Consider the following 25,394-nt stretch of genomic DNA (forward strand, 5'->3'; position numbering starts at 1 on the left):
CACCTAGATGAGTCTAATTTTGATCTTTGACCTCCAGTTTCACCAAAACTAAACTCTGAGCTCCTGAAATGTCATGGTTGCCACCAACACACCAAACAGCGGGCAGCTACACATGCTATCCTGCTGTCTCAAGAGGTAACAATCTAAAGCCAACATAAAGTTGATAGTTTATTTTTCCACTCTAATTCCTTCCCTTGTGGGCAAAGGAATTCCTTTGTGGGAATCTTTCTCCTTCCTTTGTGGGCATCTCCCAGTTTCCTGGAGAGCTCTGGGCACAGATGCAGGACACACTCTATAGGGTCACACGTGGCCAGTCTCGTGTGTCATCTAACAGTTCATGCATACATCAGTGATGTGCTACATGTGCTACCTGGGCAGCACCACCTGCATCTCTTTGCTTGCACCTGCTGGTGAGGAATCACCTACTTTTCCCAGTCCCATCCCTAGAACAGCACAATCCTCCACAGCAGTCAGAACCAGCTGGGGTTTAGTGTCAAGCTCTTTCTTCTGGTGCCCATGGCCGCCGCCTCCTCCTTCCTGTCCTTACTCCTGCTTCTTTCCTGCAACACTTTTTCTGTTATTTCTCTGCTGCTTTGCTTTTTTTAGTTGCAACTGCATTAAGGCAATTGATTTTACATCCCCCATGCTGAAGACACAGGTAAGATTATGAGGCAAAGTCACCTGGAATTAGGATTAGAAAGGGGAATTTGTAGGAAAACATAAAAACTGGGGACTTCCCACCATACCTCCTTTACTTGGTAGGCACACCACAGAGGTCTAGAATCCACAGGCCAATCTTTGTCACAGACCTGCTCTGAGACTGCTGTCACACCCCTCTCTCTGTTTCCTCTTCTGATCACGACCTTGCCTATTTGGACTGTCGTTTCTCCAGTGTGCTTTGGAGCTCCCCTTGCAGATATTTTCTGTTGTAAAGGTCAGGGAATAAGGGAACTCTGGGTGCCTCCCTTAATGCTATGTATAGCTGCCAGAAGGCCCACGTTGTTCATTTGCACCTATGTTATGATAATGTCACAGGGTACCAGTCAGGACAAGCAAGATGCTGTGGTAGGTTCTATGACTATTTAAATAAAAAGTGCCTTCTTGCCTCACAGCAGCACCCAACTCTACAGAGAGTGCTCCTGACTGCTACAAAACCCTTGTAAGATCCCAGGCTCTGGAATTGTCTTCAGAGATGTCCTATACTACTTTGAAGAACAGCGTAGGATAAACAGGGAGGTGTCCCTCCTAGAATCACTTAGTCAAAAATTGGATTTTCTGATTAGAATCCATATACCCCGTTTCATGTATTTTCATGAGTTTTATCACATCACTTAGGTTATCCAGTAACATGAAGATGTCTGGAAAGAATGCACTTGCTCTTTGTATGATGTCAACCTGACTACTACATTGTGGGAGCAGGGAAAAAAGGAGCTATCAGAGTCACCGTGCCCTGAACCAAGCTCCATGGCTCATTTCACATGGCTGTGTTTAGAATATTGCATGAAAGGACTTCCTTTGCTAGCACGAACATGATAACTTCAGCCTTCTTGAAATATAAAATTGTTAAGAAAGGTGGGTGGGAAAACCTGTGTGGCCAGACTGAAGCTGCATTTGCTAAGTACAAAAGGAAAAAAAAAAACAACTTTGGATTTAAAATAGTCCCTAAGCTTTCATGCTTTGTCTTGGCTATTTTGATTACAAGCTCTTCAATGTGGGGAGCACTGCTTACTCTCTGCATTGGAACAATGCCCAATATACTGGCACTCCACCTTGCTGGGGGTATTCTGCCCAATAACCATGAACAATAAAGAGTAAGTAACAACACCAGAGAATAAAGCAAATCACAAGCATGAGACCTCTTTTGAAAAGGACTGCCTCTGTCCTGCCTGTTCACTGGAGAATGTGCTCATTGCACAACAACAAATAATGACTGCCATGTACAGCATTAGAGGTTGCACAGCACATCCCTTAGCCAGCCCCCCCCCCCCCCCCCCGTGCTTCTGCAGGATGTCTTGTATAGCACAGGTTTATCAACCTCCCTTGTGCTATTCATTACAGACACACAAAAAATGTCATTTGATGCCACCTAAAGGAATCTTTATGGCCATTAGTCGAGTCTTGTGTGCTGTTTATTTTCAGCCATGCAAGGCAGTTCCCACTTACAGTTAATCTGACTGCTCAGCTGGAGGGTTACAGATGAAAGCTGAGTATGGTTGCTACCTTAGGATTGTTCTGTATTTTTTCCTCATGATCTGGCAATCATAACACAAAGGATCATCCTTGCACATTGCACAGCTGTTGGGCCATGGGTGGAAGGAATGCAGAGACTGAGCTTACCCTTGGCAATGCACTCTCTGCTTGTCTGGTTAAGACATGGAGCAGGGATGGCAGGGATGCTGTCACTCCTGCCCATGACACTGCCTGCACTAGGATCACTTCAGCAGCACCAGGATTGCAGCAAGTCATGAGCACCCACAACCTGAAGAATCTTTCTCTCTCTGGAAAATGAAGCCTCATTCATTTTCCTGGCAGGTTCTTGCTATCAGTGAGGTGCCCTATACATGTGTACTGATGTCCCAGTTCTCCAGGCAGCCACAGCAATGCAAACCTTTCTATCTTTGGGGAAACACTACCCATAATTCTGGTCCAAGCAGAAGACCAGATCTGAAAGCTGGTGGTTCAAGGTTGATCAAGCATTGGAATGGGCTGCCCTGGGAAGTGGTGGATTCTCCATCCCTGGAGATATTTAAAAAGAGACTGGATGTGGCACTCAGTGCCAAGGTCTGGTAACTGCAGTGGTAGTGGATCAAGGGTTGGACTTGATGACCTCTGAGGTCCTTTCCAACCCAGCCAATTCTATGATTCTATGATTCTATGAAGGCTCGGCACTTCTGCAGTGGCACTGGCACAGAGAGTGTGAATGACAAATGGTTATAAGAGCTCACCAGGGATGTGCTGGTATGCAAACTGTACAGGGTAGATCAAGACCTTCTCCTCTACCAGCTGGGGACAGCAGAGCATGCTAAATTTTTGTGTTGAGATTTACATGTTATCATCCAAAGTGAAACACTAATGAATGAGACAAGGCAACAGGGGTGTTTCTGACAAAGGAAATTCATGTGTCATTGCAAAATGCTTCAGTCAGGTGAGAGATGAAATCTCATGTAAGGCTATGTCTGCACCAGAGAAACTGATGTTTGACATGTATTCAGACCTACACCCTGACTCCTCATCAGACAGCCACCTGTCCTCCTGAGTGATTTTGACAGTGCCTGTCCTGCTAACACACTGATGATCACCAGTGGTTTGAGCATCTGAGCTATTAAACACCTCATGGCTATCTTGTGTTTTTCCTTCTAACATTATTGAAGAACATTAAACATTTTTTTTAGCATTTCCATTTTGACTGGAATGCTGCTCAAGACAGAGATGAACTTATTTGCTATATAGATGTATAAGATTGTCACCCTTGCTGCAGGAGCAGACCATGGTGAGGAGAGGGATGGCTGAGAAAGGTAATATCATTGTTGGCCTAAGCCTAATCCAGAGTGGGTTATGAGTCAGAGCCTTTTGCTGTAGCTGTTTTTAAGCATGATTATATCAAGCAGAGCCATGGGCCTCTGTTTTGGTGTTTGTTTTTTTTTGTGATCAGTCCAGCTGTGTGAGGTGCTGCAAAGCCTCCATTTGCAGTTTTCAAACGTCACCTCCAGGGGAGAGCAGAACTGCTTGTGAGTGAAGGATTTTAAACACAAGCAGGCTCAAACCATCTGCACCATGCCTGAATTTTGCCTCATGCTAGTGCCCTCCTGAACCATATCAGATGCCATATCCTTCTCCCACAGACCCGGCTTGGCTTCCAGAAGGGTAGAGCTTCAGAGATTTCATGGGGTCTTTGGTGTTTGGTGAGATGAGAATTGCTGCCTTTCTTAGAAATACTGCAAATGAAGTTGGTGCTGGTGTACAAACAGACCCCATTAGCATAAACTTTATCCAAACATCCTCATACTTATTATGACTGTAACCTGAAGGAGAACAGCATTTTGAAGTGAAGAGAAACCTGAAAAGCTGGTAATTAAAATGATCCAAGCATCAAACCCACCTCTGAGACCTTCCTCACAACAAATAATTTTTCCCATTGTTTGAAAATAATTTCTTCCATGTCCAACAGAATGATACTTGTTGTCTCTCCTCTGTGAGGCAGAATGACTCACAAACTAACTGTGCTGTCAGATGTGCAGACTAAACCAGCCAAAAAACCCTGAATCTCCTCTTTTTTTTCCCCCCCTTTTTTTTTTTTCTTCTTCAGATTTAGAAATGTCAAGTATTACTTATAAACACCAGTAAACAAAAAGAGAAACACAAAGGTATGATTTTAAGATGTCCTCTGAAACCAAGCAGTTCTCAAATAAATATGAATCTCCACCTTTTTAATATTTCTAGTAGCTGCAATGTGTGGCATATAATGTCTTTGGAAGGAGTGCTGTTTATTTAATTATTTTCACTTTTTTATTACAGGGTTCGGGGAAAAAAAAATCTCACAAGTGAAACAACATTAGCTTTACTTTCTTTGTGCCCTACTATCTCTTACTATTTTCAAGGTATATCAACCAAACAAATAAAATGAGGTTTGATCCTAAAGTGGCGTGCGTATCATTAGCTATTTAAATTATATCACAATCAAAAGAAATTATTAAAGAATAAACTGAATTCCCTCCCAACACAGTGGTGACAAAAGCCTTTTGGAGGGAGCAGCTTTGCAGTAAACTCCTTCTGTGCACGGATTAAACGCCTCAGCAGCATGGAGCTCTTGAGAACACTTTATTGCTCTGTGCATACATGCATAGAATATAAATTATTGCGTAATTATGTACTGTTCCAGCAGAAGCAGCTTGCAGCATCACAGATAGGTTGCAGAATAGCAAGGGGTTTACTGGAAAATTGCCCTTATAAAAAAAACTGAGATGGAAAAAGAAGACTGACTGGGTGATGGAGATTCACTGCGATGTCCTTGTGAGACCATAAACCCACCGGGGCTGGAACTTAATACATTTTTATTCTCTACTAAGAAGCAGAGTAAACTGCAGGCTCTATAGTGGTGCTATGGTATTGCATTATAGGCAGTGCCAGAATGCAGTTTACATTTGGCCTTTGGCCTCCTACCTCAAAATGTACCTGCAGCATCCATACCCTGCCCAAGCTGTATACCTGCTGCCTGCTCTTTCAGCAGCAGTGTCTGTCTCTTCAGCTGCTGCTGCACAAGCCCTGAGATGTTATGGCAACAGAGGACTAAATATCCTCTGACACAGCTGCAAATACTTAATGCAGCACAGTGACACTTCTGGTACCGTATCCCACAGTGCATGGGACTTCACCAGGAGTGGATACTCCTGCTCTGTACTACAGCAACAAATGAACACCAGCTATGAACAAGCACCCTCTCAAGTTATGAGTTGGCACATGAGGCAAAAGCAGTACTACTTAGCCAAAGGCATGTTGTCTTGATAAAACAGACCAGGGAGAAACAGGGGAGTTGATCAAAGCCTGAGCTGAACGCTGATTACTTCAGCAGTGGTGATTCCTATGACCCACCCAAAATAACCCAGCAACAATAAAGTGACTCGACTACAGCCACTGAGCAAACATAATGGTTCATGCACTTGCTGCCATGACAGAGGAGGCAGCAAAAATTGTGCCAGTTGTAGTAGTGGGATGTGATTCAGTATTTTACTGGGACCAGAGGGGAGAGAAAGAAAGAGGATCTCTTAATGTTAAAACGAAGAAACATCATAATCAAAGGCTAGGGAAATTATCCCATCACTGTGCTGACTGGCAAGCACCATGCCTGGCAACATGCAAAGGCTGCTGACACGTTTCTTTCATCCCTACAGCATGGGCCTCACAGGATGGTCCAGGCAGAGGCTAAAAGATTAAATGGAAATGAACACTAAGTCTCTGAGCAAATTTAAGGGACTCCATCACATTTCAGATTTGCCAGATGAAAAGACATGTAAGTTTTAGTATCAGATTTTAACATCTCAGGCAGGTGCTTCCCAGCCTAACATTTGCCAAGATATGAAGAGAAACTTACAGGGTCAGGTTGGGTTTGCCTTATGTGACATCTCACATAGCATGGGGAATCAATGTACTACATTGCATTTGGTCTGTTAGCAGCCAAGTCATTGTGCCCTTCTCACATAAAGATTTTTTAATCCAGGCAAAAAATGGAACCTCTCTCAGAAGGAACCCCAAAGGGTCTGTGAAATCTTTCTTTTGTAGAAAACCTTAAATTGCTGAAAAGTTTTCAGACAGATGTTCTTCAAGGCAAGTGAGCCTGGAGAACAGACACAGCACCAATGACTTCAGTGCAGCCTTCTCCCACATTGCCCACTGTGTGCTGCTGAAAATACTCTTCCAGGGAATACTTTCAGGGTTGAAAGGGAAGAGTTACTCATATGCCTTTTTAATCCTTTTCTTTGCTGAAGACACTACTAAAGAAGCCATTGGGAGCTCTGGGTGATGGTGCTGGCTACCTGATCTAATCCATTTTCTCCCTCAGGTGCTGGAGAGAAGCCCATCCATTAATTTTTCCAAGTGACCAAAGGTCTCTTTGATTGTACAAGTTTCAGTGGTTTTTCCTGAATGTGAACAAAAGATCTTTACTGCAAATGGTTCTGGACTCTATTACTGTTTCCCTGAGCTGACCTGCCAGGAGCTGAAAAATCCTTTCTGTATGTGCTAAATGATACAGTTCCTGGGGTATAATAGCCCAAAATAAAAATCAGATGTTATTGTCTTGTCAACAAGGACCACTGAATGCAGGCCACTCTTCTGATGTTTGCATCATTCATGTGAATGTTTGCAAGCAACTAATTACCCTGACCTCTTCCTTACTGCCTTAAAGGATCACATGCTGAAATCTTTCCTGTTGTGGAGGAAACACCTCCACAGCCCACACAAGTTCATCAGCATGACTTGTCTCTGTACCCCTGCAAGAGCCAGGCTGGGCCAAAACAAGAAAGGATCCACTCATATGGTTTCTGCCAGGTCTAGCTGCTTTTTTTCTGTGGAATTTGAAGTGGCCAATTGATCTCTGTCTTGAGAGATCAGACCAAGCAAGCATAGCAGTGATTTGTCCAAAGGAAATGTTTTTCTAAGTTAAAAATCTGAGGAGTCAAAGAGGAAAATCTAAACCTGCATTTAACAACAAGGTTTGCCACATGTAAAAATTTGCTCCCCTTTCTCAGTAAAGAATTCTTCCTGTCCAACAAATCATGCCAGTATTATTCTTCCTTCTCTTGCATGTGCCGTCTTCTTTACTCTTTGATGCCAGGCATGCAAAAAACTCAGGTGTTTTTGTATTTTTTTTAAATAAACCCAAATCAAATAATAGAAGCCAGGTTTATTTTCATTGTCCTTCCTTGGTCTTGATGCATTTTGGCATTGGAATTCACAAGCCAGAAGCAGATCAAAGACCTGCTGGCATTACTAGGGGATAAGGAACAACCAGAGAATTTTAAAATACATGTAACTTGTTTTCCAGAGATGTGGGTGGGAAAGTCTTTTGTATTTCTATTGAATTTATCTCCCCTACTTTGCTTCTACTTTAATTCACCTTCTGTCAGCCCCCCAAAGACCTACTGACATCCCTGACAGGCAAACTAGATTGCATGCCCTTCATAGACTACTCTAGCTTTTCTGTTCTTGTAACTCTGGAAGGCACTGATGCTTCGGTCTGTACCTCCCATCCTGGTGAGGGAGAAATTACAAGTCAGTAGAGCTGGCTTAAAATGAACACACACAGGAATACCAATATTTTTTTTGCTGAAAAGCCAGAGTGAGCTGACTCCTTAATTTACTATTAGCTAAGTTCAGGGAGACTGATTTAAGACTGAAAAACAATGAATTTATAGGTGTGTATACACTACTTGCCCTGTCTTTTGCTTCAGACTCTGAGACCTCTGCACCTCATTAAGAAATCTCTCCTCTCCTTCTCCTAAATGCCAGTGATCTTTTGTGACCAGGTACAAGGTTGCCAGAATTGCTTGTTGTTGGTATTTTTCCCCCAGCATGCAAGTGCACATCTAGGAGCATCAGAAACAATCCACAGGGGAAAAAAAAATCCAACGTATTTGAAGGTTGACTTTGAAGTCAGCTGATAATGTTTCCATGGAGATCAAATGCTATGGAATTGACAATGAATTCTCTCATTGAGCCTTTCATTCCAGGAAAGAAAAAAAAAAACAAAAAAACAAAAAAAACCCTCTAAATTGCTACACCCTGCAGTATAGTTGTGCTATGGATTTGAAAAAAAAAACAAAAAACAAAAAAATACATTTCTATGTCCCACCCCCATTCTCCTATGGAGGTTTTAACTCTTAGATCCTGGCTTTTCAGGGCTAGATCTGTTCTTGACATAAAAATAGGTTAAATTCCTGAGGTATCTGAAAAAAAATAGCATGTAATGAAAATAGTATTATGTGAGAAGAAGGACATAACTCTGCTTTTGAATTTATGCTGTGGAGTATGCAAAGATGGGTTTTATGATTCCCCTTGAGGAGCATTACCACACAAAATTCTGAAAGGGCATTTTGGTGCCAGGTGTGCAGTGACCCACAGAAGCCTCTGGAGCCCATGTAGGTGATCACTGGTATTTCCAGAGAGTCCCCTGTTTTGTTTTCCAAATGGGTGCCAGCATTAAGAAATAAATACAGAATGTGTTCTCAGTACACCAATAAGCATAGGAAAGCACTAGAAGAAATTACTTTACACCCTACTCCTGCTTTGCCTTTTAAGCATAACGTGTTGTCAGCCTTCACATGCAATCACCTGAGGAAGTGTTTCTGAGCTTGGAAAGGCTGAACAGGCCACCCTGACACCATATGAAAACCCCCAAAGATTGCAAGAGGGATGTGTGTTGTTATTGATGATTTTTTAAATGTTTTTTTTTTGTTGTTGTTGGGTTTTTTTTTTTTGGAGTGAAGATGGGGAATTAGGTAACATTCAAAAGGAAAGTGATATTAATTTCTAAATGGTATTAATAATGGTTAGTGGTCAGGATGAAAATGCACCTCCAGTCCTAGCCAAGTGTGTAAGCTGAACAGGTAGATGTCAGGTGGACCTATATCCTTATACATATATATATATATGCATATATATGTGCATATATAAATGGACGTGTATCCATCAGTATCCAGGTTTTGAAATACATAAGAAAATAAAGACCACTCTTTAGACCACAGAAACATGGCCTAAAATGGGACCAAAGAACATGACCTGCAACCCCAACTATGAGGGATACCACAGGCTGTGTAGCAGAAAGCTGTTTGAAGCGAGGGACTGAGAGATCTTGAAAGTGAGGAAAACATGTATTTTCAAAACCAGGCAAACTCTTATTATACTAATATGGAGCACTTGGCCTTGTTACTTTAGTGGCCTGAGGGGTACTGAGGCACAAAGCCTGGATGGCTTCTTGGGGTTATGGGTCTCAGACGCAAAAAGCTTCTTTTCTGCCTTTCCGAACACCCTTGTAATATGTCTGAGGGTTTTAAACAAGGAAGAACCTTAGAGAAGTTTAAACATTCCAAAACTATTAACACTGTACATTAACTCAAGTTCACTCCAGTGGAGGTCTTGAATCACTTTAGAGTGTAATGCAAAATTTACCCAAAACAATCTAGTAGGAAGGAGAGTGTATATTTGTGATGTGGGAGGCATGACAGAGGGGGAGGACTGACCTTGTCATGCTGAGGCTTGCTTCTAAGATTTTCATAACCAATTTATGGCATCTCTTGATACGAATCAGCCTTTGTCTCCATCTGGAGGTCAATCCACATTCTTATAGTGGTCTGAAAGGAATTTTGCTGAATTACAAACTTCCTCTGCAGTTATCATTAATTTAGTACCTCCCACATGATTAAAACACGATTGGTACCTTATTTTTTCCAGTGATCCAACTTTTACCACATTACTTAAGTAACTTTTCAAACTGGCAAAAGATGCCTTCAAAAAGCATATTTATGCCAAGCCTCACAGCCACTTATTGTAGACTTCTGGTTTTGTAAAGATAACATGACACTGCTTAAGCTCTGTATGCACGCAAGTGTTCATTTGCACTTGTCTTTCTATATGGGAAAAAAATATTGCATGTAAACTTTTTAAAGCTATTCCTTGTGAGAAAGAAGCATATGAAACAGAATTTTCAAAGAATAATGTTGGGGAAAAGAAAAAATAAATACGTCATAGAAAATGTCTTCAATCTTCAGTGTTGTGATTGATCATATCACCAAAAGTGAGCATCCTAAAGAATGGGTACAGACCTTGATCATTAGTGAGAAACAGAAATTGTAGGGGCCCTGATAGACCCAACGTATTTCCAGATGAACTCCTAAGAGTGTCTTTTACTCTGTCTTTTTGTTTATCTTTCTCTTTGCCTCATCCTGGCAGCTGCTATGAGGGTACTTCGTAACAGCCTAGGAGGTGTCAATCACAAAGCTTTGCCTTACACTTGCTGTATTAAATTGCTCTCCTTTTTGTTCCTTAAATTATTCAGCAGCGGAAAGATTATTTTGAGATGGCAGGACCAGAGCTGTGTAGAATAAACACTCTTATTTTCTACCACTATGTGTTATTTTCAAAGTACAGTGAGTTAAATTTGGGACCCAAATGACTCAACAGCTGGTAACGATCCATGGCTGCAAATACACAGATGCCTCAGTTGTCATCTACCGACATATGCAGAGTGTGGGCAAAGGAAACAAGGCACAAAGGCTTGAAAATTTTGAAGACAAAACTCTCTGTGGAGGCAGGAAATGAAAGAGGACACAGAAGTGTGCAGCTCATTGTTGCCCATAACCGTGCTGCGAGTGCTTCCAAGCCCTGTTTTGAAATCCCCCTTTTTGATGGGGGTTGCATCCCCCAGTACCAGCCTGGTCACCAGTTCCTGGGCACAACAAGTAGCACTCTGGCAGCTGCTGGGATCTCAGGGGGTTGTGACAGAATTGTGTGATGTGTGGCATGGCTGGGGCAAGGGAAGGTGGACAGATAGAAATGGTGTAGGGCTGGCTGTAGGGCTGATAAAGCACTTTAGTTCTCTGCCCTTGAAGTGAGGCAAGGAATACTTCGGAAATATTTCTGAGAAGAGAGGAGGATGGAAATGATTTATAAAAGGTTGTTTCTCCCTGGTTTAGAATACAAAACCAGAATGTACTCATACATTTGTAAGTGGGTTGTTCTTTATTTCTATACTAAACATCTTGCATACCTGAAATAAAGCATTAAATTGTGCTGGTGCACCTGCATAACTTTATTTTTTCTTCTCTCACACATCTTTCCTGCCTGCTTATCTCTGCCACAGCAGCCAGCACTGGAAAGAATAGGTGCTCACCACTGCTGTGGAAAAAGATTTGAAGCTTTTGTAACCCTGGCCTGAGTTCTGTGAGTATGGACAGGATGCAAAAAAAACAAAGTCTTCACAGCACTCTTAGGTGGCTCAGAAGAAATCCAAGTTCAGGGCAGGAGTGGAGCTGGCAAATGACACTCAAATCCCCCAGACTGGCAGATCATCACTGTAGGAAAGGATGAAAGAAATTCCTAATGTTTCTGAAAGCAAATGCTAGAACAGAAAATCAGAGTGGAAAAACTCTGTAGCACTGCTGCATGTGTACAAAAAAACTTTCAGGCCTTTCAGTGCCAGTAAAAAAGAGCATTTCAGACTCCCAAGCAAAGCCGCAAGCCCAGTATTTCATGGAAAAATGTCACCAGGCAAAGACAAGAAATGAGCTGCTATGTGAGAATACAGCTCATTTTATTTCAAATCTACGTGGTGAAGCTAAATCACATGAATAAGAGCATTTAGCAGCTGGAATAATTTCCAAATAGACTAATTAGAGACTGAATTATTAATGGTAAAATTTATAATTGGCTCAAAGCAAGGTTACAGCAAGAAACAGGCTTGGCTTTGCAAAGAATAATGAATATTTGCAAGGCTTGTAAAATTATAAGCTTCTCTAAGGAAAAGAGCAAATGGGGAAAAACCCTAAAGTGATCCTGAAGTGCATGTCACAAAACAAAACTGGCAGAGACCAGATAAGAGTGAAGAGAACGGGTAAAAGAGTAAACAAGTGCAGAGATGATTTGTTGCGTTAATTTGCAGTAAATTTGGAACAAAATAGGACAATGCAGAAGTCTCTCCCTGAAGGCCTGCCTTGTTAGGCATGCAGTAAAACCCCTAACTATTTCACTGAAATGTGTTCTCAATATAAATTATACTGAGAAAAAGGTAATATATGAATGTGCAGCTGAAGGACAGAGCTCTGATAAGGATGATGAAACATCATTATTGGGGGGGTTCTTTTGATACATTTCTAAAGGCAAGTGGTGTGGCTTTGACTGGGGATAATTTGATGCTGAAGCAAGAACCAGAGGAAGACACTGGAAGTGCTATTTTATATTCCTAGCCAGGACAGGGGCCAACAGTTCAGCAGGGAGGTACAGCAGGTAAGGAAGGGGAGGTTGCAACCATGGAACATGCCACTGTGGGACAGCCCTGCCACCCCACTCTCCCTGGGAGGAGGAAAAGGGTTTTGGAACACACTGGTACAAATTCAGCCCTGCCCTCAACACTGGAAATAAAGCAAGCCACGTGGTGTTTAAAAACAGCTGACTGATGAAATCAGAGCTCAACTGGGAAAAGCACAGGCTACCAGAGATTGTCTTTAAAAACTGGTTTCTTGAGGCAAGTACACTAGCAGAAAGTATGATGAGGTTGGGATTGCATGGATGAAGGAGGACAATGAACCTAGCAGAATCTGACATGCTGAAACAGCAAAATCCTATTAATTCATGCAGTAGAGAGCAGGTGGAAAAAAACCCAACAGTTAGATGGATACATAGCTTATCTGCTTATCATGACATAGGAAATATTCTTAAACAACTTGATGAAGAACTGAAAGAAGGGATTCCTGAGGGTACAGGAATTTGCCTGGGTCGAGTTGCCAGTGTGTCAGTTCATAGTACCCCAACTCTTAGGAGCTGAAAGTAAAACTGAAATTTGACCTTGACCTGGAAAGAATATTAGCTGCTAATGAGGGGCTAAAGACACTAACAGAATGAATTGACATGCTTGTCATGATAATAAAACCAAACAAATCAAGGATTTGAATACATTGAAAAGAACTTTTCAAAGCCAGGGAATAAGAGCACTGCCTCCTGGGAACTGATGAGGAGGTCACCTCTAGACTTTAAAAAGCCAAGGCATGGTTTTGGTGCAAGTAAATACACTTTGGTCAAAACACAACTTATAAAATGCCCCACACTCGTTTCCTCAGGCAGATGTTTGACTGAATTCCTTCTAGACTATTACTTGGCAGATGAGCATGAGAGCATCAAATTTGCCACGGGACTCTGACATTTGGAAGTGGTGTTACAGATGCTTCTAAAGTGCCAAAAATTATTATCAAATTACAAAATTATGGATGAAAAGCCCAGTACCGAGCTTTGACTGCTGCAGATTTCAATAATTTTCATGTAGAATAAACACAAGAAGCTTCAAGAGGATGTGCTTAGAGTCATGTCTAATTTGAGCATGACCCAGTTCTGTAATAGAATTAACAGTCTCAAATAAGATGCAGAAAATGAACTAGTATTAGTGCAACTTAAGACCATGATTCCAAATAGAGAAATAAAAAGAGAAACTCTCCCACCTCCCAGGATGAAATCTTACTGACAATACCAAAATGAAGCTACAACAGACAGTGCAGCTCTGGGTACAGGAGGATATGCAATAGCATCATCATGCAAAAAGAGGTCAAAAATGCTAAACATAATTTGCAGTATCCATCTGGCTCTGTGCAAGATGAGGGACTGAAAAAAAAATTGCTATTGTGGTCAGGCAAATGCTGCCCTTCAAGGTAAGGAATCCAAGTACAAATTCTGCAATAAACACGGAGAATTATGCAACAGAACATCAGAAGCCATAAGAGACCTGTGATTGGTGTTGGTACAGATAGGTTGGGCAAAACAGAGAAAATGAATTATTAAGAATTTTTAACTAGTTACAAAATATGCTGAATAACAATGCAAAACACACTCAAAAGCACAGTTTACACAGCCTGGATTCCAGATGAGCTAACACCAGATAACAGCCTGGATTTCACAAATTACTTATTTCAGCAATTTGCTTGAGAAATTAGATCAAGCACACTAATGCAAGTCCTTATTAGGCACTGCCACATGGGCTGGCTAGAAGACTTTAGCAAATATAATAAAGAACCAGAGGTCCAAGCAAACCATGTGTGGTCATGTTAGATTATCACAACACACCTCTCAATACTCCACTGAGATTTGCCATTCAAAAATTATGGGGAATTAGGGACAAAACCTATAGGCATGGTAAGCCACGAGTTTTTAATAGTTCCTGAGGATCTTTTTGTCTAGAAATTAAACAAAGCAAATTTTACAAACATAGCAAAGACAAGCAGTGGTGCAAATAGAAGGGGAGGTTAGAATTAAGGATGATTATATAGCTACCAATTGCACATTGTCTCATCTCATCTGCAATGAGGTCAGATGTCATAAGCCTCCCTAAACATTTTTCCCATTATTGGACTGGAGGAAAAGCTAAGAAAAACTAAGAGGCTCTCTGGCTCCACACATTTTGAGGACCATTAGGATGATATCTTGACAGCATTTACACCCTGACAGAAGTACCAACTTTGTATTCAGACACCATCCAGCAATAAAAGGGTTCAAATTAAAAGATCCATTGGCTGTCGAAGGAATGACAGTGTAACATATGACACAGTCTGAAAACGTTGATAGCTACTGACTTTTAGATTAGATGGGTCTAATTGTGTGTTTTATTAACTGACTGCTTCAGTTTGTAGATACTGCTTTATACACATTTGCCACTAGAAGAAATCTGGAAAGATGTAGCAGTTGCCACTGACTTGTGCAAAACAAGAAAGTAACCCTTTGTAACCCCAATCCGTGTCTATGCTGGAGCAGAAAATAAATTGGATCTCCTCCCAACAAGGCTTTATTAAAAATGTCACATATTCTTGACAGAATTTCGTAGATAAAATCATGTGGTGCCTCTCATTTTAATTAGTTTCAGATTCCAGCTGCTGGATCTTGTTATTATTTTGTTTATGCAGTCAAAGCTCAGGCTGCTATCAGGTGTCTTCTCCTTGCACAGGTACTTCTACACTATGTTCAAGTCGATTATAAATCTTCTGTTAAACAGTTTCAAGCAATTGGCTTTTTTTTCTTTTTTTTTTTTTTTTTGTGGCATGCTGTGTTTTTCCTTGTTTTTAGACCATGAATTCATTCCTGTAGCTCTTCTGACTGCAAGCCTCTCCCCATCTTTCCATATCCTTCTTCATTATGGACAACAGATTAGGATGTCCAGAAATACTTTTGTTTTGCCTAGAGATAACCCCACCTCACGCTCTTATTGCATGTTCCCATCAAAACTGCCACATTTAGCAGTGGCATTGCCCTGAGAGCTCCTGTGAAGCTGGATGATCCCATCAACTGTGAGCCCAGAGACCTTTCCAGAACTGCTGCTTTCCGAGAGGCAGCCTCTCCTCCTGGGAGGATGACTGACACTTTCTGGTACCAGCTACATGACCCTGGTCTGTCTCCACTGAAATGCATATTGTTTGAGCATACTAAAAGATGGCTTTGTAAGCTATGAGTGACCCATCCCATTATGCATGGTTACACTGAGTCTTGTTTTACCTGGGAACTTTTTATCAGCTTCCTTTCAAGTCCCTGACAAACAAATAACATCAAGCCACGAAGTAATCCCTACAGCTGCACTAGAAACTCTCCCACACATACAGTGGTAATTTCCAATTAGTAAACAGGACTTAGCTAGTTTCTAATAGATTTAACATTTCTGTATTTATTTAGTATAGTCTTAATGGTTTAATCTGAATGTTGCGCTGCAATAAGTTAAATACCACACACATATCTGACCATGTTAGAGCAAAACAGCCCCTGTGCAAACTAAGCTTTTAATTACACAATAAATACCAAGCTAATTTGGCAGACCCGTTGCCCATAAAGTAATAACACCCACAACAAACCATTTGCAGACATCCACACATAGATCAGTGTATGCTTGCACAAGGTAAAAGCAGATTTCAAATGTGTCTGTGGGCACTGAGAGAGCCGACGTCTGTGTCACTGCACTGGAACATAAATACTTTGTTCCTTGAACACTTAACTCCTCTTCTGTGAGTACAGAAGCTTTCTTGTGTTTTCCATTCTCAGCTCTGTCACACCACAGGTGACCAAATTCACTGAAGTGATGATCTCCTTAGGGAGGCAAAACCTCAGTCAAAAAAACCCAAAAAAACCAAAAAAAACCCAAACCGAAAACCACCAGAAGAGGAAAGAAGAGAAAAGTAGTGATGTTCACTTTGAGACATTCACCCAGCACTGTGTTTGGGGCCTGACTGTCACACCCCTCATTTAAGGGAACTGCGTGCCATGAAAACTGCTGGATACAGAAAGTTGGGTGGCATTTGTAGTAAGAAAGGCTGGAATGTTACTCTGGAAACGGGTGGGTGACCTTGAGGGCTGGTGTAGGAGAAATGGGAAGAAGCTCAAAAGCAGAGTGTGCCAGGGCATGTACCTGGGCAGTAATAAACAGAATCCCTGATGAAAATTGGGGGACGACCAGTAGGAAATCATGAAGGAGAAAGGCCTGGATGTGTCATCCAAATGAAAGATGACTGTGGGTTTCCAGAGTGATGCAGCATAAAAAAGGCAAATAAATGACAAAATACTTCAGGCAAGGGATTTCCAGGAGAGAAAGGGAACTGTTACACCACTTATACAAGGTACTTATCAGACCTTGGGAATGGTCCTTCTCATCCCTGTTTGAGAAAGGCAAGTGCATACACAAACAGGAGACAGAGAGGTCTGCTGCACTTGAGGACTGGTTTTACAGAGAAACATCTACAAGAAATAGAGTATGTAGAATGGAAAAAGGAAAACAGAGGATACCATTGTTCTTCATAGGTACATCATAAAGAAGATATATAGACTAAAAGTTACATTTGACTCAGGAACAACTGATAAGGATTAAAGATAGGTTAAAACTCTGAGCTCAGTTTCTAGTTTTCAAAGTGTCCCACTATGAAGCACAATAGTGGTGGAAATAACATCTGCATAATGTTCAGATTCTTATTACTGAATTTATAAAGCTTATTAAGTTTAAGGGTGAAAGTGTTACTTGCAACAATACAGCACTGGAGTAAACCACTCAGGCAGTGATTTCCAGTTCTGTGACTTACAGACACAGTTTTGTCCTGAAAGTAATATCTAACTATGGCTGAGTTACCCTTGATGCACACCAGAAGTAGGTTGGAGTCAAACTAAGTCTGGATCACTTCAAAACTCTGACAACATTTTCTCAGTAACTTAGAAAAGGTGGGACATGTGGGAAGAGGAAACAGGAAAACAATAAGCAAAGCACATTTCACTGAACATCAACACCCTTACCTCCCATGAGGAAGAGAAGCCCCGCCACATACTGCATAAGGCCTCGATCCCAACAGCACCCCAGCACCCCGATAATCCATCCAAAGAGGATGATGGCCACAGCCATGCCCATGAAGCCAGCTGTCATCCTGCGCAGATCTGCAGTGGGGAAGACACAAAAACAACAGACGTGTGAACAGTGATAAATGAGCATCTTCAGAGGTGTGTAACAGTCTTAATCCAAAATGCTATCGATCTGCAAGGGCTTTGGTGTGCTTTGACAAGGGATTATTTGAGTAAGGACAATTCACAAGGAGGGCAATCCATAAATTAAGATACTAGCTTGGGCTAGAAGGAGAGAACAGATGAGCATTTCATCACATGCAGATGCACCCACAAGTGACTTGTGACAATTTGCTGAAGTGGCCTCAGTGCAACGCTGTGCCTAATAGCTCTCTGGGTCCTGGCACATCTGTCTAAATCTTGCCTTTTTATCTCCATTTGTTACTTGACCGCATCCCATAGATTTGCCTGCTCAAACTGATGTGCAAAGTGGGCTCCATGCTTTGCTCCAGTGTTAACATAGCAGGGGAATCACCTCAGTTCAAACCCCTGTGTGATCCTGGGTGTGTCACTGAGCCCCTTTGGGCCACAGCTTCCCCTGTGTAAACTGGGCCATGGTGCCTTGCTATCCAGTCGTGGTGATTGTGAAACTTGGTACCTCCAGGAGGGTGAGGCATGAGATACTTGGGTGTCAGAGCAACTAGGGGACAGGACACTTTATTGCCCTCTCTTTTATCTAGATAGTCACCTAGTCAGATGATTTTTGGCAAGGACATTTTTGAGTGCCCCGGGGAACACTGAGAGCAGAAGGAGGGTAGGGGGATGCAGCTGAAGTATTTTTTGCTCTGTAAGTGGGGACTGAGTACTTCATCTGATACGGATGAAGGGGGTTTACCTCTTTTATTTCATAAACAAAGGAAAAAGATCCCCAAGACCTAATGTAATAAGCCCTTAAATCAAGACCTGGCTATATTGCATATTTGCCTTCTGTAAAGACAATGTGACTACTGGGATCCCTCCTCCTGCATGTGTTGGGGAAAAAAAGTCTTCACAGATGCTTTGGATGTGAAATCTGGGCAGGGAGACCACCTGGCAACTGAAACAGCAAGGACTATGAGAGCTAAAGAGCATATTTATACCCTCAAATAATGGAACAGATGGGGGCATCTTCAGTAACACTTGATTGTTCCCTGTCCCCCCTCATGCACGCTTAGTAAGTTTAAGCACTGGTATGTCAAGAGTATACGTGCAGAGAAAACTCCAGCCAAGTCAGCTCTCAAAGCATTTGTTTCCTTCTTGAAACAATTTTTTCCCTGTTTTTTTGCATAGCAATGATTTCACTTTATTTCAAGAAACAGAATGCCTGTGACAGGGGAGGAAGATCTGAAAACTATGAATCATCCACCAGTCTCTGTGGCAGTTTTCTCCTTGGACAGCCTTTGCCTGTTTCTCAATTTCTGTTCTTTTTTTACCCTTTCACCACAGTGGATTGAAAGAAACACCAATACCGGCAGTGCAGATTCAGTGAAATTTGTGAAAAGTGATAAATTAGCATGATCAGAGACTTATATAACTCCTTATCCAAAACACTAAGTATCCACAAGGTGTGTTGCAACAGAATGATTTGATTAAGTGCTAAGTTCAGGGCTAAGTCCATTACAGCAATTCTTAAGCAAGGTCAAATTCAGAATATAACCCCTCCCTTGAAACTATAAGTGGTTCCTCTTTATTGTCACTGGGTTTTGCAAGGAGTCCCTCTGGCAACATAAAGATTAACAGGTCTTCACCTCACCAATAACCAGGGCTCTTTTAACAAGAGACACATCTCAAAATTCATATTTACCAACCCAAACAAACAGGCAAAACCAAAACACAAAGCGTTTGAATGTGTTCAGGGAGGTCTGGTGCAGGAAAAAAAAAAAAAAGCATTTCCTGCAGAAACTTCTACTTCCAACAGGCAATGCTAGTCTCTGGTCCTTGGGAATTTCTCAGAGTGCTTTCTAAAACAAGCAGTGAATGTTAACAAGCATCTTTGATGGCAGAGTGTCTTCCTACTTTTCAGTCTGTGAAGACCTGGACTAAATTTGAAAGATACATAAACCCCCAAAATGTTTACTGTTTCCTCTGTCACCTTCAATAACAGCAGAACCCATCTTTCAGAAGCACAGCACAGCTGCCTGTGTCAGCTCTACAAAACCCTTCCAATTTACACTTTGACTGCTGGCTCTGGGTAACAGCACTTGCTCCTCCTAATGGAAACATACCCTAACAACCTGCTTTTAATGAGCTGAATTTAAAGAGCTTTATTCAGCTGCAACATGTCAGAAAGTCCTCAGACCTGCCTGAATGACTAGCAGTTTTCAAAGGTCCCAGAGGGGATAACAAGCATCCCCCCATCCTATATGCCAAATGAAGAAATTGGTTTTATCCCATTAAAATCAGTGTCATTTTTGGCATTGAACAGAAGAGTTGAAGTAGTAGGCCCAAGATTCCTAGGCCCAATTTTGTGGTTTGTTTCACTCGACCTCTCCTCCTGATGGAACCTGAAATCTCCTTTCTAACCCCACAACAAAATCCATCAGTGTCTTAGCTCTGGGCTTCCATTATTTTTTGAAAAAACCTCCAGAAAGTTAACCTTTAACAGACTGTGCATAAAAAAATTAAAAATTGAATTTTTAAATGAAATCTTAGTTCTTGAAAGTTCTGTGGGCCTAGTTTAAGATTGCCACTGCGTAGGCCAGCTTCAAATCTGCTCCTCACAAGCCCATCCATTAGGACTTATCTGAAATAAATAAAATATAAATTATCTTTTCTATTCAAAACCACCTTGGCTTTTGTCCTGCCTTGAGGGCAGCCCTTGCAAATGGCAGCGCTGGGAAAGGAGGGCTGCAAATCTGGTTTCATAAACAGCCTGCACTTGTCCAACAGCATCTTCCTAGGGCTCCTCAGCTGTCAGAACCCACATGAAGCTGAGGTCAGTGTTGGGAACAAGTCTATTCAAAGATTCTCTTTTTTGGGGAAGTGCTGTACCTGTGTAAACAAATCATCACCCTCAGGCTGTTTGGTAAGGAAAAGGCCAGGGAAGAGGAGTCTATATTCTATGGACACAAAGCTCTATTAGTGTGGGGACACAGTAGGGGGACACAAAGCCCTAATTAGATATTTTTTTTTATGATTACTGTTAGTGTGATGCTTGACTTGGAAAGCACAGCAGAAGAGCAAAGATTTGCACTGTGTACTTGAGGCAATATATACATTCCTTCCACTAATGTAGAAGCAAGAGATGCCATATTAATAATAAAAAATAGCTCATCAGTACAAATTGATGGGATTTTGTCTGAGTTTGATTGGCACTGCTAAGACCTTTACTGAACACATCCTGCAAATGCAAAAAGTGTTATGCTTTGTGATGTAACAGAACTTTAAGACATTTGAACACATCCCAGGGTTGGATTTTTTTTTTTTTCCTGAAATTGCTTTTATTTATTTTTAGACTTTGAAATGAATGGTTCTCTGCATTCTTTCAAAGAATCATAGAATCATAGACTGGTTTGGGTTGGAAGGGGCCTTAAAGATCATCTAATTCCCACCTCTGCTGCCCTGGACAGAGACATCTCCCAGTAGATCAGGTTGCTCAAAGCCCCATCCAACCTGGCCTTGGACACTTCCAGGAAGGGAGCCTCACAGCTTCTTTGGGATACCTGTTCCAGCATCTTTCCATTACCACCCTTACAGCAAAGAATTTCTTGCTAATGTCTAATCTAAATCTCCCCTCTTTCTGTTAAAAGCCATTACCACTTGTTGTCTCACTACACACCCCAGTAAAAAGTCCCTCCCCAGCCTTCCTGCAGTCCACCCTCCTTCCAGAAGGACACTAAAAGGTGTTCCTGGAGCCTTTTCTTTTCCACACTGAAAAACCCCAACTCTCTCCATCTGTCTCCATAGCATAGGTGCTCCAGCCCTCTGATCCTATTTGTGGCCCTCCTCTGGACTCAGTCCAAGAGTTCCATGTCCTTCATGTCTTGGGTCTCCAGAACTGGACACAGTACTCCAGCTAGGTTCTCATGAGAGGGAAATAGACGGTGGTAGAATAATCTCTCTTGACGTGTTGGCCACCCTTTTTTTGATGTAGCCCTTTCTTTTTTCAAAAATCTGAGCCTCCCAGGACCATGGCATGACAATCCCAATCGACTGAAGAAGTGACTATTGCCACAAAATGCAAACTTCTATGCAGCCAAATGGGAGCTAAAGCAGCAAAGCACACCTTACCTTAGCTCTCTTATGTGTGATGCTTCATTGATCCTCTCCTGGATACCCATCCTAAATTCTTACAGAGTATCCAAGTGCAAATGTCACTAGGGTACTATGAATCTGCCTTCTCTAGCAACCCAGACCTTCAGGAATGCAGCTGCAGTGTGCTAGTAAGGAAGGTATTACTTTGCTTGTTCTGTAAGACTATAATACAGAAGCTGATTTTCGATGCCTTGCCTGCATGACCAGTAGCTTCAATGATTTACTACCTGTACTTAGATATCTCTATCACTTGTGGGTGAAAGTGCAATATTATCTTTCCACTCATGTTTTAGAGACACTCTCTTCATCCCATTTTCTTTTTTATATTAGTGAAGTAAAAACTATGTGTGAATATCTTTCCCTTGGGAGTACTTTCCATGCCTAGCACTGCTGCATGTAATAGGCAGGGAACTCATTCCTGTCTCAAAAAACAATGAAGGAACACAAGCATCTTGTTCACGTAGGCTGGAAACAACACATTTCTTGATTGATAACACTGGGGTAAGGACAGGGAATGAAGCAATCCAATTCCCATGACTGAAACTGAAATGGTAAATTTGAAATTCAGAGGCTTTGTGAATTGTGATGAGAAGAGAAATATTAGCATTTTAGACAACCTCCTTAAAACGGAGACGGATTCTCATAAAACATGCATTTCCTAAAAGCATTTTAGTCTTCCACTGGAGAATACTAACTCTAAAGGTTTCTTGAAGATAAACAAAGGCAGAAGAGCTGATTAAGATCCATTTGTTTCCAAGCAGCATGTGGTAGAAGGTTCTCTCTGACAGTTTGCAAATGCCCCTGCCCTTCATTTCACCCTGATATCTGTCCATCTGTATTTGTTATGAGCAATAAAGTAATTAATTCTGGTTGTCACATTGTGGTACAAGTTTCACACCCTAGCAGCTGAAAACATAACATGTTCTGAATCAGCATCGCTTCTTGAAAATGTCAAAATGCATTTTTGAATTCTGATGTTCTGTCTTCTTCTTTGAAAGTGCAAGTCATCTTTTAAAAGTGAGGACTTGGTCTCCCTGTTGATATCTACCTTCCTTTCCACAGAGGAATTTAATAATGCTTCCAAAATTTCTTTCCTCACAACACATACAGGAAGAAAATATGAGCCTCTCGTGAAAGATGGGGAAATCAAGACAAGATGACAATAGTCAGCCTTCCCACGGCTACATGAAAAGTTTGTGGAGGAGCATATAATTTAATTTATATTATATTATCAAGCTTTCTGGCTGGCCAATTAACCACACAGCATGGCTTCTGCTTTCAGAACTGCTTGTTCTCAAGTGTTTGGTACCAGATCAAACTACAGTGCTTGTTATCAGACCACAGAAGGAGAAATAATGATGCAAACAGTATTTCAGATAGTCCATCCTACATAACCTTCTTTCTTCTCCCCATAGAGAAAGGTCTGTAGGGACTAAGGACCCTGAACTTTGATCCAGAATATCTGTAAAAGCTTAGAAGACATTCCGGGTGTAGTGTTGTTCTTTCCTGAGAGATCTCAGCAAAAGGGAAAAGAGAAAAGAAAATCATGAAAATATTTCTGTGTCCTTCTAAGACCAAATGTCAGAATATAGTATCTCCACAAGCAAAAATAAATGGGGAAAGTGCAATTCTTTAGCACAATCCTTCACAGTGGGTCACTTTGATCTATATTCTCCTGCACTAGATTGATTTTTGTTTGTCTTTACCAGTGCAGGATTAAAAATATTTGCACTTGAAAAGAGTCAAAATAAGGCCTTTTTAATCTTTTTCCAAACAAATATAAGTATTGGAAATTGTTCAAGAGCTGCAAACAGGCCAAGAACACAATTAACCAGATTTTACTAAGCTTTGTTTAAATTCCTTCCCTTACAAAGAATCAGCAGCACAGAGGTAAGTTTTTCTGACATAATCCCTTCTCCCACCTTGCCCCAAAACTACAGGGAGGACAAGATGTAAAATTGGACAGTGTGTCTTTTACTGAATGCCAGCCCTAGCAGTTCCCAGTTACAATGAACCAATGAGTACCAACGCAGGTGATTTTGAGTGGCATCCTCTGGTCCTGAGTATTCTCTCTGCACAGCTTAAGACTGCATTTTGGATGAGGTTGGCAAGTAGAGGGTGAGTTTTTAATCCCTTCTTTCCGCTTCAGGTACGGAGAGATAAGAAAAGAAATATGCATTAGTCTACCTGAGACACAGTTAAAATCTCTGAGTGCCTTTTACTGAAGCATGTGGCAACCCAACCTTCAGTTTAAAGATTATGTTAATGCAATCACAATGAGCACCACTCACTTCAGAGTTGTTGATTATACATAGAATGCATAACTTATCCTAAACCAGAAAATCCCATCACCCTCTATTGACTGGAGTTTGTTGGTTGTGTGATGAAGTGTTAAGTGTTTGGCTGCCAGCATGTATGAACTTGCCTGTATGGAAATGCATCTGATTGGAAGCTTCACAAACTGGCTGTGGTCTGTGCTACTCAACGTGTCCCTCAGGAAAGGGCATAGAACATCCTGACACAATTTATTTTTGTCAGGACAGACCATCTATATGGATTTTTTCTGCTAGAGTCCTTAAGCATTCTTACATTTATTTAAAACAGAAAGAATCACAAAAGGAAGATGGCAGCTGTGCATTCCTGGCACTTCAGCCTGCCTTCTTTTGTAAGAAATCCCAAAAATTCAGTCAGGTGCACACTTCATCAGAGGAGGGATGAAGCCCTTCTATCAACCTTCTACAAAGGTTGATACCTTCAGAGGTTCATGCTGACACCCAGCAAACCTCATATCACATCATATGTGATTTCTTGCTTCTGGTGAACCTCCTCATAAAGCACCAGAGAGTAAGGGGGCATCCCCGACCAGGCCACACAGTGCTGTAAGCACTGTCACAAAGCATTTCCTCCAGTATTTGGGAAAATTACAGGGGCCTAAGAAATTCTGCAGTGGCTGAAAGCACCATCTGGAGCTTGAGTGTCAAGTTCTGATTTTACTCATGCCTTTTGTTCATGTAGAGAAGAAAGAAGACCAAAGAGAACCTCCAGATAATAAGGGAAGAGATTCATGGAGGCAGTAGAGAAGGGAGGAAACAAAGCTTGTTTAAGTGCTGGGGGGGGCTGGGGGAAAAGGCAAGAAAAAGTATCTTTTTCAGCTAAAACAATGGATTTGGCTTCAGGAGACTTTATGATATGCATAAAGGAGGCATTTACACAGGAGAACTTTAAGATATCAGGTGTAATTCTACCATAGACAGCAAAAAAATTATATGTCTTGGCAGAAAGATGGCTTTGAGTAACATCCCATAGAAGGGTTCAGCCTTTTTTTGTTTCAATCCTACATCTTCTGCTGAGAAAGAAACTTTGATTGGAGAAGAAAAAGGATTTTTTTATTATTATTATCTGCCTTGTTGCTACTCAAATGAGTGAAAGCAGGCTGGGAAGGAAACAAAAACTTTGCCCTTATAATGTCTGATTTAGTGGCCCAAAGTAGCTGAGAATACACCAAAGCATTATTCCACTATCCTACCTACCCTACCTTCCAAGCCATT

General features: G+C 41.4%; 1 protein-coding gene across 1 annotated transcript in view; it reads right to left on the bottom strand.

The window, feature by feature from the left end:
• TMEM178B (transmembrane protein 178B) overlaps positions 1-25,394 on the bottom strand; it is a 233,255-nt gene that overhangs the window by 11,672 nt on the left and 196,189 nt on the right. Inside the window, exon 4 of the mRNA XM_071727201.1 lies at positions 17,512-17,649. Coding sequence (XP_071583302.1) covers positions 17,512-17,649 — 138 coding nt within the window. The remainder of the gene's footprint in view (positions 1-17,511; positions 17,650-25,394) is intronic.

This window comes from Heliangelus exortis, chromosome 1, assembly GCF_036169615.1.
Source record: "Heliangelus exortis chromosome 1, bHelExo1.hap1, whole genome shotgun sequence".
NCBI classification, from domain to species: Eukaryota; Metazoa; Chordata; class Aves; order Apodiformes; family Trochilidae; genus Heliangelus; species Heliangelus exortis.